The sequence below is a fragment of the Gavia stellata genome, chromosome 8 (genome assembly GCF_030936135.1).
Source record: "Gavia stellata isolate bGavSte3 chromosome 8, bGavSte3.hap2, whole genome shotgun sequence".
NCBI classification, from domain to species: Eukaryota; Metazoa; Chordata; class Aves; order Gaviiformes; family Gaviidae; genus Gavia; species Gavia stellata.
Window position 1 is genome coordinate 39154004 of NC_082601.1, and position 19819 is coordinate 39173822.

General features: G+C 41.6%; 1 protein-coding gene across 1 annotated transcript in view; it reads right to left on the minus strand.

Annotated features, from left to right (window-relative positions):
- The window catches only part of ERBB4 (erb-b2 receptor tyrosine kinase 4), a 397396-nt gene that overhangs the window by 81444 nt on the left and 296133 nt on the right, over positions 1-19819 (minus strand). Inside the window, exon 21 of the mRNA XM_059820585.1 lies at positions 17077-17262. Coding sequence (XP_059676568.1) covers positions 17077-17262 — 186 coding nt within the window. The remainder of the gene's footprint in view (positions 1-17076; positions 17263-19819) is intronic.

The window sequence follows — 19819 nt, forward strand, 5'->3', positions numbered from 1 at the left end:
AAATGTTTCCTAATATCCAGCCTGAACCTCCCCTGGCGCAACTTGAGGCCAACACCCACCTCTCTGCAACCCCCTTTCAGGCAGTTGTAGAGAGCGATGAGGTCTCCCCTCAGCCTCCTCTTCTCCAGACTGAACAACCCCAGCTCCCTCAGCCGCTCCTCATCAGCCTTGTGCTCCAGACACCTCACCAGCTCTGTCGCCCTTCTCTGGACATGCTAAAAAGCGTCTCCACACTTAAAAGCATCTCCTTATTTGTGTTGCAATGAAATAGGCACTAATCAAAAATGCCTTCAAAAGTTTTTCAGTTATATTTTATTATTATCATAATATATATTATTATATATTATATTATGTTAGAATCATATGTGTTATCATATGATACACTTGACATACCACAGTATACCTTCCAGGAAATAAATTAAAAATATGAGATTAATATATTTAAAATGAATTTGCTTGAGTTTATTTCAAGACGAAATATGCCAAGTGCATTTTTGGAGCTTCTTTTTGAAAGTATAATCTCGTTCACTATTCAAATGTTGAAATTCTGGTAACTGGCCAGCTCTGTCAGGCAAAAGGAGCTTCCTCACATGTTTTTCATCTGTTCCTTAAACCCATTCATGCAGCAGCCAAGGTAAAGACTGGAAGTCAAATCAAAACCACCTTCAAAGAAGGTAAAACAATATGCAAAACATCCTTGAAATTTTTACGAAAACACTAATCACCAGCTGAACTAGACAAAACCACAAGCTACTTAAACAACATCCCAAATCTTAGACATGATTCTGGTCCATAGAGGAAGCCTTTCTAACTCATTTGTAAGGACAGAGAACACAGAAAACGGGCATTATGTAGGACTACATTAGACAAAGGGTCAAAAGCCTGTTTGCTTTACAGATTGCTTATTTATTAAAATTTTCTGCAATTTAATCCTAAAATAAGCACGTTTCTTGAGATCACTGGCTGACCATCACTAAACTCATGGTCCCTGAGGAAGAACAATTCTAAAACAAGTCAGTCCTTTCAACCACAGAGGAGCAGTTTAAAGCCTTATCCTACCCAAAGCAAATCCTGGGTCTCCACCTAATAAGCATGACAGTTGGGGGTCAAGGGACTACAGCATGTTGCAAAAGGCTGTGACTATGTCAAAGATGTATTTTACCCTGAAATTTTGACAAAGGGGAGGGAAGCAAGGATGTGAGATGGGAAAGGAACCAGAGATGAATATGAAAGATAACCACTCTGGGGTAAAATCCCGCCTCTTTGGAAGGTAACAACAAGGAGTTGTGAGGGCTGGTGGGGCTGGGATTTACACAGATATTAAAAACCAAACAACACCTCCCTAGTGTAAAAGAAGAGTCTGACGACGCAAAGGCAGGCTATTAATGGGTAGCCGAACTGTTTCCTCAGCTTGTTTCTCAAGGACTGTATTACAACAGTCTTCCATGAAGACAAAATAAAAACTTACTAAAAACTGTCACCTCAAGATTAGTTAAAACACAGTGAGAAAGACTACAGTAAGAAGTGATTCAAAGGTAGGTAAAGTCTAAAAAGAAATGCATATGATTTAACTAACACACTAAAATGGAGTCTGTGATTTAACTAACATAATAATGAAAGGAAGCTCTGATGAATGAAATTAAAGTAACAAGACTTAGCACTTTTTTAAATAAATGCACTGTTTCTCTTTAACTATCAAGTTGGTAAAGTGGAAGAGCTTAAAGGAGGCTGAAGATCTCACAGTGCCTGGTTTACAACAGAACAGAAGTTCATTAGAAAAAGCTGCTTAATCTGTCCCAAATCTCCAATTCCAGCTGGAACGCGCTCCTAAATAAAGCATTGCTTAATGTACAGGTAGCAAACGTTCCTTCCTGTTCGTTAATGTCCTTCTGTTTGTTTTTTTTTTTTTTTCCCCCCTTCTCTTTATGTTAAAGAAAAAGTATCTCAGTTAACTAACATGCATGAAAAAAACCCTGAATCCCAGCCCTTCAGGTAGCGGCACTCAGTGTAGCTCCACTGACTTCAAAGCCAATTTTTCCCAGCTAAAAGCCTGCTGAGAACGGCATGGAAGATGAATGCAACAAGGAGAAGCAACAACCACTTAAACCCAACCCAAAAAAAACCTCTCAGGTTTAGGAAGCCTGTTTTGGATGTCTCACCTTGCACAGAGGCATAATCCTGTGCAAGGGTTGCCAAGAACTGAAACCTCCACATGTAAGAGAACACAGGGCTGCGAGCAACATCGCCGCCACTGGGAACACTGATGGGGAGCAGGAACGAGCAGGCTGGGCAACAAGAGCCGTTCGGCCCTCCTCACCTCGTGGGCTTGCTGGCCAGAAAAGGGAGGGCATCCTTGAAGTACAGTAACAGCTCTTTGCACTGCTCAGCTGCCTGGGACACTACTAAATACAATATACGTCAGTGGCCCAGACACGATCCATACAAATGTCTGAATCTAGCCCCTCAGCAGCAACAGCAAGTAACAGGACCAAGTGTAAGGTACTAAGGGATCTGAAATGTCTTCTCAACTGTTAAGATCTGCTTCAGAAGCAAAGGACTCAATTCAAAGAAGTGGGTTGTTTTGCTTTGTTTATCATAGTGATGACTACAAATGCCTTCGTGATTTTCTATGAAAAAAAAAAAGCCACAAGTTATATCTATGCTTACCTTAGTTTGGAAGGCAAAGCAAAAAAAAACCCCAATGTAGTACAAACCCAAAGTTTTTCTACCATATCTATAATTAAATTTCCTTTCTTTCTGACACTCATCGTTTTAAAATGAGATGTAAAAAGAATTAGTATTAGCCTTACAATTCCAGATACAAGATGCTGTACAGAGCGTAACAGCATTATTAGGATTTTAGTCTTAAAAAGACAGAACAGTATATGGGAAAGAAAGTCAAGTAAGAGCAAAATTGGAAAGATTACAGAGAAGGAGGTAACAAGCTGTACTTGTAAGAAGCAGAGTAGAAAAGAATTCATAACTAATGGGAGGGGCGCAAGAACTGCGGCAGACAAAACACGAGACATTATTCTGTGAATACTGGCAGTCCAAAAAGACATGTAGGCCTGAATATCTCACGAGAAACAAAGAGTTGGAAGGCAAGATAGATAGGAAAAGTCTTGGAGAACATGGAATAAATTCCCTCTTCAAGGAAATACTGTCTAGGTGGGTGAGCTCCGAACTATAGTGAAGTATTTTCAAATGTAGCCAAAATCAAAGACACTGTTATTTCATCTTTTCCCTGAACTGCCAGTTTTGCAAAAGAAATGTTGTGGGTCATTAGTCTCCAACACAAACTAGAACGCTTATGTTTAAATGTAATAAAGTCTTCATTAAATAATTCCATTATGTGTGTTTTCCACCTACTGTACACATACCATGAATTACTGATAGCAAGCCCTAGGCAAAGGCAAGAGGAAAAAAGAGAGCTGAAGTGAAAACTTTTTTTTTTTTTAGGGTGAAGCAGGCTGAACACACATGAGATTGATTCCGATATGTTTACTCACAAGAATAGCATCATCATTGCATGAATAGGCTTGCTGATTTCAATGAAAACTGAGAGTAATACATTATTCAGTTCAGCTAATGGGATCAGAATCTGATTTAATTTGAATTAAGAATGAGTAAGGTGAGTGAGTAAGAAACAGAAAAACAAGAAACAGTCCAAAGTGCAAAACACAACTCGATCTCTATCTGCAGAAGCTCCAAATTTCAGACCTGGGCTGTCTCCCCAGCAAAGCGTGGGAACGCTTCCTTCCATTGTTTATTCTTGCCCTGTCACTCGGCTTCGAAACAGGGAACTAAAAGTAACCCTGTCATTTCTGCCCCTTGAAAGCAACTGTACTACTCAGACCAAATCTGCTCCATCTAAAAAGTAATTCATTATTCTGCCTCCATTATTCCTACTAGAAGGTTTGAGAACCTTACCACTTACAGTGGCTAATAACCGCCTTCTAATCTCCATTCTAAATTTATTCATAGCCAGTTAAGACTCATTCATTCTCATGCCAGTGTTGTCCTTTACCTTACATACTTGTTTTCCTCTTGGGTATTTAACCATGCTAAATTTATAGCTAACAGTCAGCATACAAAGCTTCATTTAGCTGAACTAAATACACCCAAACATTTAATCTCTTCTCATATGATGAACTTCCATACCCCCAAACCACTACATCTGTTGCAATTTGATTTCACTTTCTGGGTACAAGTGGACACTTTTCACTGTTATCCAGAGGATTTAACGTCAGAGCTTCATATAGTGATACCACCACATTCTGTCTTTATTGAAAGTGACCTGGCTGGTGTATTTTAGACTTATCTTTATGTGGGACTCCAAAGTTTGTATTTAAATCTGAACATGTGCAAAAAAACCCTCAACAATTGCAGAAAGAGTCATCTATGTTCCTTCCAATTCAGAAACACCAAATCCTCTGTTTGTCTTGTGTATATAAATAGCATTTAAGCCTTGTGAAAAGAAAAGATTGCTCAAAGGTTAGGAAATGAACCCTGAATTTTGGAAAATAAAGACATCCACTCCAACCTCAGAGTCCTGACACATCACCTCGTCTTTTGATTCTGCAGTTCCTCATCTACTAGGACAATGATATTCCCCCGCTTAGGAGACGTGTATTAGGACTGCAAGGCGGGAAGACAGCACCATTTTGACAGTGCCCAAGTAAGACAGGGGACTGCAACAGGGGAGTGCAGGGGGGGGCTAACAGGGGAGTGCAACAATGGTAATGTAAAGCACGGGGTGAGATGACTCCGAGTTAAGCTGCTTTAAATGCAACATTCAGAAATGCTTGCGGCCAAGTCCCAGTGGCTTCACATCACAGTCCTGCAAAGTTCTTTTATAACTTACCGAGCACACGTATGTAGGCAGCAACATGCCAGCAAACACAAAACAGGACTCCACGTCAAGCTTTCTCACCAACAGAACCAGTGGTGCACATAAAGGTAACACACAGGGATCCCAGCGTCCCCCACTCTCAGGGAGCATCGAAGGTATAGTACTATGTGCTACACCATGCATGCCATCAGCCTGAGTTGACACAGTAATTCCCGGGATTCAGTAAAGCATGGCAGCATGCTCTTATTTGTGCCACCTCCAAAGGCCTTAACTTAAAATCACTGCCACCTATCATTCACAGTGTTGCACTGTACTGTTCCAGTCTACTCACAACGTCAAACTCCTCCTTCAGTGACACCTAGCTCTTAAACTATCTCCACTCCCAAACATTTGGAAATTCATGTACTTTCTGCCTTTTCAAGTACCCTTCTGATAGCTTATGTTTCATTTCTTTCTCCCCATCTACTATATCATGCTATTGTGCAATTTGGATTGGTTTACGGAATGCTGATATAGGAGACATTGCTGTAGGCAAGTCCCTACATAAAGGAATTCATGATGCAAGTAATGCAAGTTGAGCCTAAACACAAAACCAAGTTGTATTACAGTGTAGCATTTTAGTTATATACAAAGGTTCCTAGGAAATGTTGGTCAGAACAATTTTTTTTGAAAAACAGAGTTGGCCTCTCTAAAACTGACTTTGCTTATATGTGTGAAACAACCTGACAAAGTACCATTTTGAAAAAAAACAGAACAAAAATGTTTATGAAAGAGTCAGATGTATTTTTTTTGTTCCAAAACAATTTGTTTTAAAATTAATTTTAAAAAAAAGTTAGTATAAAACCAAAGACATTTCAAAGGTCTTGGAAATATGTTATCATTTGGAAAATTCAGAACTGTTTAGAACTGTCTCAGTTCAGGGCAATGCATTCTTCTAACGCTCAATACTTTTCACGGGCTACATAACCCAATCCTATTTCCCCTCTAATCAGAAGATATTAACGTGTTGCAGGACTTCAGGTTTAAGTCGTGCACTGTGCAGAATATGATCCCCTCTGTTCGTTTGCTAACATGGACAGTTCATAAATAAAAATAGAATCAGTGAGGATTTTACTCAGGCCCACAGACAAGGGTAAAGTTTACGGAAGCAGGAAGGTCACAGGATGAAGAAAGAAAAGCAAACTACAGTGAGAACTGCTGTGTACTGAGAGGCAATTTGCACAAACAGGCTAGAGAGAAACAGATGGGATGTGGGAAAGCAGGCGAGTGTTGACTAATGACACCTGACTGCCAGATGACCCTGTAGGTTTGAGGGCTGGCTTGGCACCTGAAGCGGTGCCAGCAGCCACTCGGAACTGCCCTCTCCCCTCTCACATTTCATTAAGCAGACTCACCTTGGTCTTCTGCATCATGCAGGAGCACACACAGAGATCACACAGCATCCCCAGGAAGCATATTCTTTCACCTATACTGCCCTTCTCTCCCCAGTTTCTCGAGGAGCTGTTGAGCTGACCGCTCTTCACTGCGGTGGGTGTATTCATTGCTGTGTCTCAGGGGAACTCAGTTTCAGCAGATTTTCTGTGCCATGTAGCCTGTTCCGCTGTTTCTGTAAAACTTCACTTTGGGGTGGAAGGAATGTATCAGCAAAGTACCAGGGTGTAAGGTGCTATCTTCAGGTCTCATTTATGGCTTGAGATATACCTCAGCAAGGTTTCATAAACAGGTATTGAGTGACTGCCATTTTCGTACTTTTTTCATGGGCCCCTGATACCGCAAGTCACACTAGGACAAGGAGACAACAGGCTTCAGTCCACTGCTACTCCTGGCTCCCACTTGGACAGAGCAGCAGTTATACATAGAGAGTGAACAGTTTTGGTTTTTTAAGATACATCTGGATTTGGGACATGGTCAGTAACTCTTCTGCTAATAGACATTTGCTAGGTTTGATCTCATACTTATGGTCCACAGCCCTCCTCTGGAACGGCTTCTGTGGAGCATCTCCCTTCCCTTTCAACAGGCCAGTTCTTTTTCCTTGTATGAAAGGCTACCGGATTTATGCCTGAGCATCAGATTGCACAGGAGAACTTGGAGATCCAGCTAAAAGTGAAAGCTAAGCTCTATTCAAATACGGGCACATCCGCTAGAGCCCCACAACCTTTTGCAAATGCCCTTGCAGAGTTTCCTGAAGACTCTTACGTGGTTTCAGGAGCAGGTTTTTGTGGGGCATGTGCATACTGTGGTACTCTGCAAAAATGGGGGGGGGTCCCAACTTTAAACTTCAATGCCTTGGCCATCTACTTTTTGTAGTTATGCAAGCAGGATAAGTTACATTATAAAATACAATGTTGAAAGAAAGGCACTCACTAGGGAAAAAAGCATTTTAATTTATGGGTACATATAGAGAGAAATCCAGCTTTTGTTTCTGAACTCCAGCAACTTAAAAATAGCCAAATACATATATTTCTTGAATAATAATAAAAAAAAAAATGCTTTGGGCTGAGACATTTTATGCCAAGTCACAGTCCAGAGCAGAATTTTATGGTCGAGTTATAAACCTGAAAAATATGGGCTTATAATGGAAATCCTGACAGACCCTAGTAGGTGCTCCTATAATATCTTGAATTTCATTTAGGAGTGGTTTTCAATAATGCTTTCCCAAGCCAGTCTGTTGGGGACTGCTAGGAAAAATCTAATGTGTTTTTTTCCCCCCCAGTGCAGCTCAGTGTACTTTATGAGAATGCTGGTAAGTTCAGGCAAAGCCAGCTTTCGGGGCTTTTGTAGCCTGGGGCTGTCAGGTCCCCAATATCAGAGACCCTATAAATGTCAGTGCTAAGTGCACCTTTCATTTAACAAAACAATAAATTGTCTATCTCTGTGCAATAAATTGCTTATTTCTGTGCCTTTGCAAAGGGCAATGTGATTGGTAAATGGCTGAAAAATCTGGCTCTTCACTTTTTTCCCGAAGAACCATGGAAGTGTTTTTGGGAACACTGGATTTTTGGGGGGAAGGGAAGAGGAAGCCTAGATAATCCAGAGGGAGTCAAATTAAAAGTGGAGGAAGAATGATTACTACCCACTATAAACCTCTCCTGGTCACTGACAAGCTGAAAGCGGGTTAACTTCCCTGCTCACAGGACCTCACGCAGCACAGAAGGGTAGAGCTCGCTAAACACAGTATGTACCATACTGTGCAGAAAAGAAATCCAAGCACACTTGTGTTAGTAGTTCCAACCTTAGCTTAGTCCTCCAGTACAGATTTGTCCCAGATTCCCGGTGCGTCCTTGTCATCACCTGCACCCTGCACATTTATCCCCCCGTAAATTAAGCTGTCAGAAAGCTATGAGGTTAGCCTACGCTTGTCTTCTAGACAGCATAGTCAGTGGAGAGAGATAGTCACCTTCAAAGGTTCAGTCATTCCACCCGGCTCTAGAGCTAATGACCAAATATACATACACACACACTAGAGACCATAAACAACTCAAATACTATCACACTGAGGTTATTATAGCATACAGAAGAACTTTAGAGAACCAGAGGTCAGAGCACAAAGCTGGAAGAAAGATATCTCTATCATTTTTATATAAACTCAATCTTACATTTTTGTTCCTGTGGTTCTGATGAAATCTTCCAGATTCAAATATCTCCCCCCCACACAAACTAGAACAGCATATGGGGTCCATGCAGTCATCAGTTAGCTGGTATTAAAACCAAATGCATTACTATGAGAGAAATGAGGAAACTGAGGTCCTCCAAACCCTGTAGTGAGACACAACAACATAAAAACTCTGGGTGGGTGACAGGCATGATGCGCCTCTGCTCTTCCAGGGCACTGAACAGGTAGGTACCAGCTAGAGGGAGCCAAGCAGCCAGAGAATGAGAGTGAAGGAGAAATGATGACACTGAAGAAAGAGCAAAAAGCAACAGAGGTTGACACAAAACACTGTAAAAGTAGGGGAAAGACAGAAGTAAAGAAAGCAAAGGACAAAATTACAAAAAAAGCAAAAGTATGAATTTGGTGAGCGGTCAGTCTGAGATGAAAGAAGAAAGAAAGAAAAGAAAACAACTTGTTCAACATTTAAGTTGATGAATTTTATCATGCGTTCCTTCATTTTAATGCTTTTCACAGGAAACTTCTGCTGTGGACAACTGGCTTTGGTAGAAAAGATACAGTTACTAAACCAGTTCAATACTCCAGATGAAATGACTGGTGAAGAAAGGGGGGAAACTGCTTGAAAGTCTCCATAAGCAGGTACATAACTATGCAAGAAAACGTGGAATACTGTGGCCGCCAAGGAAACATGCAAAGCGCAGAGACACTGTTAATTATTTTTAACAGAATCCAATTCCTTCATGTATTTGGAGAATTATTTCCAGCCACAGCAACTAACAGTCAAGGGAAGAGTCGCCAGGCCCTGATCCTATGTCTCAGCATACTGGCAATGGCTGCACTCAGTGTGCCCGCATTCATCGGCGCATGGCAGATCAGACATGTCCTAACATTTACTTCCTGACCTGCCTTTGATGGGGAAAAGATCTTAATATCTGAGAGGATCAAAAGAAACTTTTTCAGCATCTCACAAAAGCCCAAGACAGTCCAGTTAACCACAGCAGGAAAGAAATCTGTCCCCTTCCACCACTTAAAAGCTAGGATGCAGGATTCTGCAAGATCCACCTGAATTGTTTTGCAAGGGCTTCGCAAGTTATCAATAAGGTATCAATACAGGCTGGGGGATGAAGGGATGGAGAGCAGCCCTGCCAAGATGGACTTGGGGGTACTGGTGGATGAAAAGCTGGACACGAGCCGCAATTTGCGCTCACAGCCCAGAAGGCCGACTGTATCCTGGGCTGCATCAAAAGAAGCATGACCAGCAGGTCGAGGGAGGTGATTCTGCCCCTCTACTCCGCTCTGGTGAGACCCCACCTGGAGTACTGCATCCAGCTCTGGAGTCCTCAGCACAAGGAGAGACATGGACCTGTTGGAGCAGGTCCAGAGGAGGGCTACAACAATGATCAGAAGCTGAAACACCTCTCCTATGAGGACAGGCTGAGAGAGTTGGGGTTGTTCAGCCTGGAGAAGAGAAGGCTCCGGGGAGACCTTATTGCAGCCTTTCCGTACTTAAAGGGGGCTTATAAGAAAGATGGGGACAAACTTTTTAGTAGGACCTGTTATGATAGGACAAGAGGTAATGGTTTTAAATTAAAAGAGGCTAGATCCAGACTAGATATCAGGAAGAAATTTTTTACAATGAGGGTGGTGAAACACTGGAACAGGTTGCCCAGAGAGGTGGCAGATGCCCCATCCCTGGAAACATTCAAGGTCAGGCAGGACGGGGCTCTGAGCAACCTCGTCTAGTTGAAGATGTCCCTGCTCATTGCAGGGGGGTTGGACTACATGACCTTTAAAGGTCCCTTCCAAGCCAAACCATTCTAAGTTCATATGAACCTTTGCAACCCAGGGAGCTGCCCAATAGGGTACCAAAAAAGTCCCTGGGTATGGGCAAGGTGGGGTAATTCCCCTCTGAGACTTGATGGCGTACCCTCTTTCAGTGAGAGCTCTCCAGCGACACCAGAAAAAGGGTCCTTCATTTCAACCTGCCATCTGTGGATATCCAAGCATTCCAGCAGAGTGAGAAAAATAGTCATGATGAAAAGGAATAAGAAAACTGCACAGAGGGATTCAGGAGAGTAAAATGATACTTCCCCCACCTATTTTGATTTCGCTCCTCCACACAATTAAAGCCTTGTTTCAATATGGCTTTAATTTCATAGTCCTTGGTTTAGATCCTACTCTTCTATACACTGCACTTCCTAATAGAGCAACCCCATTAGTAAACTACATTTATGCTAATGCTCTTGCTTGCAGTGATAATTATCACAGCCCTTAGCCCTGGTCCTTGCCAGTGTGAGCACGTCAGGAGGGGTTGGTATAGCATTATAATTATACAATTAGCCTTGTCATGGCAAGGAGCTCTGGGAATAGAGACATCTTGAAGCTTAAAATGTGGACAGCTGATAGATGACTGTCATTAAGCTCCTTTGTTCACTCCATGATGGAATAGTCACTGAGCTGTAGGGTAGGCTTCTTTAATGAAAAAGACAGACCTTGAACCACAGCCACTATCCTCCACCTCTTCCCAACCTGCCCAGTCACCCCCGTTTCCTCCCCCTTTACACAGCTTCTCTCATCCCATCTGCATCAGAATAACACAAGCTGTCTCCAACAAGTCATTCCTAATCCATCATGTCTTGATGAAGGAGAGAGGCTGTTCACCTCACAGTTAGCCAAGGGGACCTCACTTGCCCTCGGCCCTCCCTGCTCAGAGCTGCCCTCACTCCATACATGAACAGCGCAGGCCGAAACCCATTTAATTTAGAATGTGAGGTGAGCACTGTACCAGCTTCTGGGTCAGCTTCTCAGTTGCATAAATCAACATAGATCCTTTGAATTTCACATTGCTGGTGAATTTACATCCAGTTGAGAAGCACTGCCCTGGGCAGTAATAAAATATGCCTTTCTAAAAAGCCTGGCATGGAGAGAGGCTTCAGGAGCAGGCAGCGGATAGGCCCTCCTTTTTGCCAAGAGAACTGCAGAAGGGCACTGAGCCTTGTAACGTGAACCAGCTAAAAGGGAGAGATAAGAGGGTAGCAAAAAGAAGCGGTAAGGAGGCTTTACAAGTGCCTTTGGCTTGATGGCTCCTGGAGACTCCCAGCTGCAGATCTGCACTGCTGGCAAGGAATCCTTAGAGAGAGCAATGACTGCAAGTGTGCTGGAATAATACTCAATGGACTCGAAGATGCACATCTGCTTCATTAAAATTTGATCCCCAAGTTCCTCTCTCTTTTTCTTTCCTGGAGTGTTTTCAAACGTTGTTTTCCTGCATACCTGGATAACTGATGCTGTGCAGGGCTTTAGTTAAGGTAATTTGAGAATTCTTTTATATTGAAAAGGTATAATAAGTAATCCCCTAAAGTACTTGATTTTCCTTCCATGACATTCCACTGCTTCAACCTACTTCTGCTTTACCTTGTTAGTATTCTGAGGGGTTGTGAATGAATTATTATAGTTCAGAACGCAAAAAACAGGTCTGGCAGCCCCTGGGGGATACAGGGCAGAACAGAATGAGGCACGGGCTAAGACCCAGGAGAGCTGAGTTCTCCACAGGCAAGCTGCTTTGTTTTAGGAAGATCGCTTCCTTTCTCACTTTTCCTCTGCCTGGTCTTCTTCGGGGCAGGAAAAGTTCCTCTGCATTCGAACACTGCTCAACAGAATTGGTGCAGATATAATGCATATCAACAGCAGCAGAACGAAACCATAACTGTAGCAGAAAAAATAGTAAAACAGTAGATGGGGCTGCCTGGGCTGAACTTCTATGTTAAATTTAGCAAGTGTTGTATTCTAAGTTTCAGAAGCAAAAATGCATTGCTATATGCCCTTGAGAAAGACAGAGCCCAGCACAGCACAAATAATTCCAACAGGACTCAGGCTAATTTTTCCACTAGAGTGAGAGGATATGGCCTCAAATACAGGTGGCTTATAGTTAGCCTCACCTAGTGGCAGAGTGCAACCAACTCTTTCTGACTAGAAACCTCAAGACGTTTCTTCTCTTCTTGAATGCATTTCTGTAAGAATGTCCTCACCCCCCCCACACCTCCAATTTGCCAGGGAGTGTGTTTGGGCAACCCTTGCTGAGAGAAATTCTATCAAACACATTGAAATATCAAAGCACACAGTACCCTTTTTGTTTGTTTAAATCTTCCTGATTTACGTGTATCTGTCACGCACTGGCTGACAAGGATGTAATTCACCTACTGAGAATTCACTTCTATGGTGGTGCTAACCTTACAAAATTCAATTCTCGATCTGTTTCTCAAGTAGCCAACACTACGGACGTTAATGAAGCATTATTCCATCCTTCCATACCCTAAGGCCACCAAGGTTGTCACTCTTGCTCCCAACTCTAGGAATTATCTTGACACATGAGCATAGTTTACTGCTTTTACTGGACATCGAGCTCCACATAAAATTGCTGAGCTGCTCAGAGCTAAAAGGTTAAACATTCAGTCTCTAAGCGAGACACTACACGTAGAAGTGAGACACAGGGAGATGCCTTGTGTATCTGCATAGCAGAAGGGAGAACCCCCTTAGACACAGCTGCTGTCTAACAACCATGTTTTATGCAGAACGCCTTGGGGGCTACTCTATTTTTATAACTTTCATCCATAAAATAAGAAGCTAAAGCTTCTGGAAAGAGAACACAATTACCCTACAATGATATAACAGAATAAATTCAACACAATCTGTATAAGCAAAAGAAAAAGCGTCCAAGCTTTTTTTTCAATTGGCAGTAGATAGTATTTAATAACTGCCCTATTGTCAACCTTCAGAAATGATCTCCAGAGTCATATGCAGGTTGGCAACCAGGCATAGCGCCTAACTAGTTTTTGCATCTAGTTGTACAGAAGTAGAGACATATGGAAATGAACAGCCTGGCAGAACGAGTGAACTCTGAAGCAATGACTTCGATAAATAAATGTCTGCACATTGGCAGATGGAGAAAAGCGCAGTAGGGAGGAACTGTATTGCAGCAGCAACTTGATTTTAAACGATTCGTAAAAATCAGCCTGAACTTCGGAATCAAGGCATTTCCAGTTCCTTCAGTTCTCTTCTTGTTGGGGAAAATTCTCACCGTAAAAAGAGGGAAGGTGAGGGTAGGAAGAGGTTGTCTAACAAAAGATACCAGAAGCTGCTTCAGGGAGCAGAGAATAGGACTGGGAGGTCACTGATCATTTCTGCCTCTTATTACATTGCTAATCATGTTTTTAGTAGCTTTCAGAAAGACACAACCAAGTATTCCCAAAAGTCTAGAAAAGCAAGATGTGGAGAGACATTCTCAAGGTGTATGGCAGAGCCTGAAACATGAGCACAGTGGATACAGGTACGTGGGATACACAGGACTTTCCCGCAGTGAATGGGAACTTGTGCTTGATGCAATAGCCACCTTCTGCACTCATTCCTCTGGAGACCAGTCTATTTGGAGGCAAATTGAATCTTTCCTATTTTCAGGCTGCAGACTGATTCCTAGTCATTGTTAAATGTGACAGGTGGAAAACAAGTATTACTACTCCCCTGCTGCTAGCAGGGGACTAGCATGTTTATTCCACGTTTTGGGATAAGGGGATTTCTTGTCTGGTGATCTCAAAGATTATGCTTCCTACCAGTTCTGAAACATTTTCTTGTGTATGTCCTCTAACCCCAATCAACATTACAGCCTGAGAGGTAGCAAAGGAATAGGCATTCCTGCATCCCATCAAAAAGCACAATGCAATTCAGAAAATTCTGTGCAACTTTTGCATTACTCTTATACATTATGCGGTGTGCAGAGCCTCGTATGTCCCTACCTCCTTCCTCTCTTCACTGATAGCCTCCTATATAATAATTAAGGTATGTATCTTTATGCATAGATGCCACCTGACGGGGAATATGTCCAACACACAACTGTCATTCAAGGTCTCCAAAGACAAGAAAAAAAAAAAAAGAGTTAAAGGTACATTTTAATTCTTTGGAGTCTAATTCTGCAATAGGATTGCACGATACTGGCATGGTATGCAAGTAGTCAGTACCTGCGGTGACCTTCTCAACTATAACAAGCGATCCCCTACTAAACACCACTGATACGCACGCAAAAGCAGCAAAAGGCAGAACTCCCTGTCAGACGTGTACTGACTCTCTCCAGGCCCAGTACCAGCCACTGCAGTAAAAATAAGAGAAGGGAAAGAAACACATGAAGAAACCAAGGAGAAAATAATTCAGACAAACCGTGATGGCCTGGAGTTAGCAGATCAGCCCTATGTACCAAGTACTGCACTCTTCCAAGAAAACTTGCTGCTTCCCCTTTGTGGGTAGCCAAGCAGATGAGCTTCAATGCTGTAATGTGAGGCCAAGGCAAAATTAACCTCAAGATTACTGTGATGCAGAAGAAGATGAATTTAATTAAACTTCAATAAACTAACTAAACTTCACCAAATTTCCCCTCAATAACAGGTCACTTTTTGTTAGAAAGAATCTCCCTTTCTCTTCCTGACACTTCATCAGTATTATGTGTATGATCTCACTTCTTTGCACTGCTTGGTTACCCACCATCTCAGAACTCAAATATCTGTAATACCTCATCCTCTCCTCCCACATCACACGGTGATCAAGAAAACTGGCAGGCAATGATTTTCAAATGAGTGTACCTAAATCCAATCCTCACATTATGCTGAGACCATTCACAATGGAAATCAGTTTAGAACCCTTTTCACTTTCATAAGAATCACCATGGGAAAACCATGACCTGCCTTCCACAGACCCTCCCACGGATCTGTGAGCTCTGTAAGCCTCTATTATGGATCAGGCTATGTGCTTCACTCAATCAGCTGCCCACATACAATCCATAGCAAAGCAAGTACAGCTATTAGTCCAATGAGCCAATGGCCATATGCACACATAAAGTGAAAATAAAAGGTGGATTATCTTTTCACGTATGCCACTGTGTAAATGTTTTGTAATAAATAATAACAGCCACTATCAGTCAAGAAAGTGGAGAACAGATGGGAAGGAGGTTGTGTTGAGAGAAAGGACTCAAACAGGAATATGTATTTTCTCCCCCACCTTTCCTGGTCTGATAACAGCCCTACATAAACCCTTGCAAATCTCCAGATACAAGCAATCCTCATCGGTGTGTTCCAATATTCCATGCAACTCTGGCTGCTTTACCATCACAGCACAGCAGAATCACAGATATTAACACATCTACAAAATGCTGCAACATCAGAATGTGGGTTTGGGATTCCCCCCTCCCCTTCTACGGATCAACCCCTCTACCCAGCATTATGGTCATTTCATCTACTGTCACCTTCAGGCAGGTTTAACAGATCTGACCGTGAAAAAAAAAATGTCCCCATTAATGATGAACCTCAAACTCCTCTTCTTGAACAAAAACTCAGGGCTAACTGAATTTCTCAGTTTTCTTACTTTTGTGAGAAAGTATCTTGTATTTAAGTTTTTAAAAGAAGTGAATGTTTACTTGATGGCTGCTGATCAGTCCAGGGAAACTATTGCTGAAACTCCAGGTTTCTTTCCAGTGCTAAAAGTTTAACATTACAACTTGAATTAAGATTTCTTAATGGATGTTTTAGCAAATGCACTTAAGGCTGCAGATTTAATATAAGAGGGCAGTCTGTGACACACATTTGTATGTAACAAGCATTTTCACCAAAATAATCTAAAACTTTAAATAACTTCTAAATAGCTCTAAATAAAAAGTGGGTGCCAGATTCTCATTTGTACACAACTCTGGTTGCAAGAGCCTTTAAAATGGGTAAGAACTACGGACCCCTACACTCCCAGATTTTGTTACTCTTTGCAATTGATTATCACTAACTTAGCACAGCACTGAATATGTAAACATAATAAAAATATATGTAAAACATTGTGCAAGGATTATGTTAGGGCTGCATTTATGACCTATACTCTGTTCCACCTCAGCTGAAGTGCGGTCTGTATCTGAACACTAATGGCTTCACTCTTGCTCCTAAAACCCCACAGGAAGGCACAGAGCATTACACCACGGCAAGCAAAGCAGGATCCAGCCCTTGAGAGTTCCCATTCTGCAGAGACTAGCAATATTACCCTCCAGCCTCAGCTGTTGTGATAGGTCTTAAACACAGCAGAACCACGGTGGTTCCCAAAGGAGTGACACGAAGTGAATATTTATCTTCTTGCCAGTGTGGGGGCAGACAATTGACAGCGTATCAGAATTTAACTGGCAATGCAGATTCAGAAAGGTTGAAAACTACAATCAGGTTAAATCAGTATCTATGAATAGTGAACAGTAGAAGAGGCTGAAAAATCATTTAAGCTCAGCCCCAGATGTCACACAGGGAGCTTCTTCCCCCACTCTTTTTTCCCCAAAAGACCCCCCATTAACACTGAGTTGGAAAGACAGTCAAGAAAAAACACTTTGGTTTACATATTAACAGCTAATCTATAATACTACAAGCAGCCAAAATAGTGTGTATTTCAAGAACTACCCAACCTTCTTGAAAACAAAAACACACCTGAAAAAACCCACAAACAAAATCCAAAAAAACCCGAACAGTTATTTTGTACATTTTTTTTTTTGCGTGGCACGTTTTTCAGTCAGTTATGAAAATGACAAAAAAGAACAGCATGAACTACATACCTTAGCTATTTGGACACACCAGTTTAGCAGAAGCTGGGAGCCAATATTATCCTTATGTTCATGAACGTAATCCAACAGGCAGCCATGAGGCATCAGCTGAGTGACTAGTTGAATGGTTGGGCTCAAGCAGACACCCAGGAGTCTCACCAGGTGCGGGTGGTCCATGCTGGCCATGATAAGAGCTTCCTGCAACAACAAAAGTGACCCAGTTACTCTAGTGCGCTTAAAGACTCTGCATAGAAGATTTGCCATTTCCCACAGAGCATCTAAAGGGGAGCAGTGCCCCCTAAGTACCATGAATTCCTGTGTTGTCTATCCAGGGCTAGGCATACCCAGGCAAAAGCCAGTCTGATGTAATGTATGCTTGATGTAAAGAGCCTCAAGCAATGGGTCAGACTATCTGAAAAGATCCAGTGAAGGCTCAGATCAGAAATTCTAAACTGCCCTGTATTCCCTGTCCTGTTACTGCCACAGAAGGAAAGATGTTAAGTGTGACACACTTGACTTTGCTTAAAGGTCTCATTGGTCTTGTTTTACTTCGCTTAAATTTGTTTCTTGAATATATTTTCCCAATTTGTGGACAATCCATTGGGCATCAGCTTTTTTTTATGCAAGCAAACTATGCTATTCGTATACAGTTAGATGGCCAGTTAGGCTTCATTTGGCAAGATATTTGATTAAGCTGTGCTGAAATGCCTTACTGGATCAGAGATTTTATGCTTAGTATTTTACAGGCTTAAGCATGTAACATTTATATGTCAATTGAAGCTTTCCCAAAGTTCAGTCTGCAAAGGGTTAAGGATCAGGAGGTTTAGTGTGGGCTTTTCAAATGTGTCCGATGCTCGTAAGTCCTACTGAAAATCAGCAGATTTGTTAAGCCACTAGGATATGGCGATGCTGCCGTCTGTATGACTGTTGCCCAGCAATAGCCTCAATTAGCGGTTGTGATGGTACAGTAGTAGCAGTCCTGCCTGTCTCCTGATGTTGCCACAAGTAGACCACTACAGAAAGCAGCAGCTTTCTAAATCTGAGCCTCTTATCTCAGCTCCTGATTCTTCCAAAGTCCTCTCCCAATAGATCCTGGATGAGTTATTTTGGTTTTTCCCATGCTTCAGCTTCCCACACAATAAACAGGAAATAATATTCCTTTCTTTCTTCTATAGTTTATTTATCTTTTCCAGATCATAAGTTTTCAGAGGTTTTCAGCTGGCAAGCTAGGTTGTCCAATACCAAGGACCAAAAGGACTTAACCTTGGCCATGCTATTAGGCCCTAACGTTCGTACCACTGACAAGTAGCACAGGAGCTCCTTGTATAAAACCTACATATCTGTTCTTAGAAGTAATGCTGCCATCACAAGTAACTGGCTTTCAAAAAAGGCAGGGAGAAAGCTCTTCTCTCTCATTCACTAAGCTGAGTCTCCCATTTCAAGACCACTTCATCATGGCAATGGAACAAAGAAAAGTGAGATGAAACCGTGGCTTTGTAAAGCTATTTTGGATCTCTTTCTTTTTCAGAAAACTTATATGACATCTTTCTGACAACTTAAAGAATAACAGCTATAATAGTGCCAGAGAAAGAAAGATAGAAAAAAAGGATGAGAAAAAGTTGGCATCAGAGGAACATAGCATGCCCCCCCAACTCATAAAAGTTTTTTTTTTCCTTCCCTATATTAAGGCAAAAAAAAAAAAGTCCTGGCAAGTAGGCTGAGTTTGTATTAAAGGAAATTGCTCATCATAGTACAAAGAATATTTGAAACCAAATTGCAGTGTATTTGCATAATAGTTCTCCTCTTTCTTTCCCTCTCTTTTTTTGTTAAAACGAAAAGATGAACAAGACACTAATTGTAGGGTTCTTTTCCCCCCCAATAAGAAAAGAGCAGATGGCCTCCATTGGGGGGAGTAACTCCTTCCTTTTTCTTCCTAGTTGTATGTGAAGAAATAAAATAAATAAATGAATAAATAGGGGCTATTTGATGGGATGACTGGAGGAGGAGCTCTGAGGAAGATTTCAATGTACCAAATTAGAAAAGGGATCTTTATTTAAATAGTTTTGCTCACATTCAAATTAATATAGTTCTCGCTCGCTCAACTTGTATGTATGGAATCTCCTTGAAACAATTTTAGCCTCTCTTCTGCTGTCACTAGAAAATGTCACTGAAGGCCACCAGAATAAATACCTGTTGACAGGTGCATTATTCAGTTTCAGAGTGCAAAATTACTCTGCCTCGTTTTTTCTTTTTACCCATTCATTTTTCTCCTGCAGATGCATAAGGGGATGGTACTTGTTGCCCTCTCCCTCTCCAAGTAAAGGTAAGAGTTCCTTCAGGAACTTGGAGCGGGAGTAGTTTTCTTTTTAATGAGGACTGATTAGAACATAGAAAATATATTCTTTTTGCTCACCAAGAGACCAGATGGAAAGCTTTGAAGCATGTGCTCCATTAGTCTCCAGTTACTCGCCATTTACAAGTCTATCTGAGTCCACAGGAAAGACACTTCTGTACAATAATAAAAACAAGCAGTGACATTTGTCTCATTCTGATGTTACAGAAAAGCACATATTCTTCCAATAGTTTTGGGCAACGGTTTCAGAAAAAAATAAAAATGTTGTTAATAAAATATTAGGGGCTGCTCAGTAATGAATTGAGACACACAACAGAGAGCAAGGAAACCTTCATTATACATCTAAGTCACTAATGGATACTAATTTAGCATGAATCCTAGCTTCACATAGTTACTCTCATT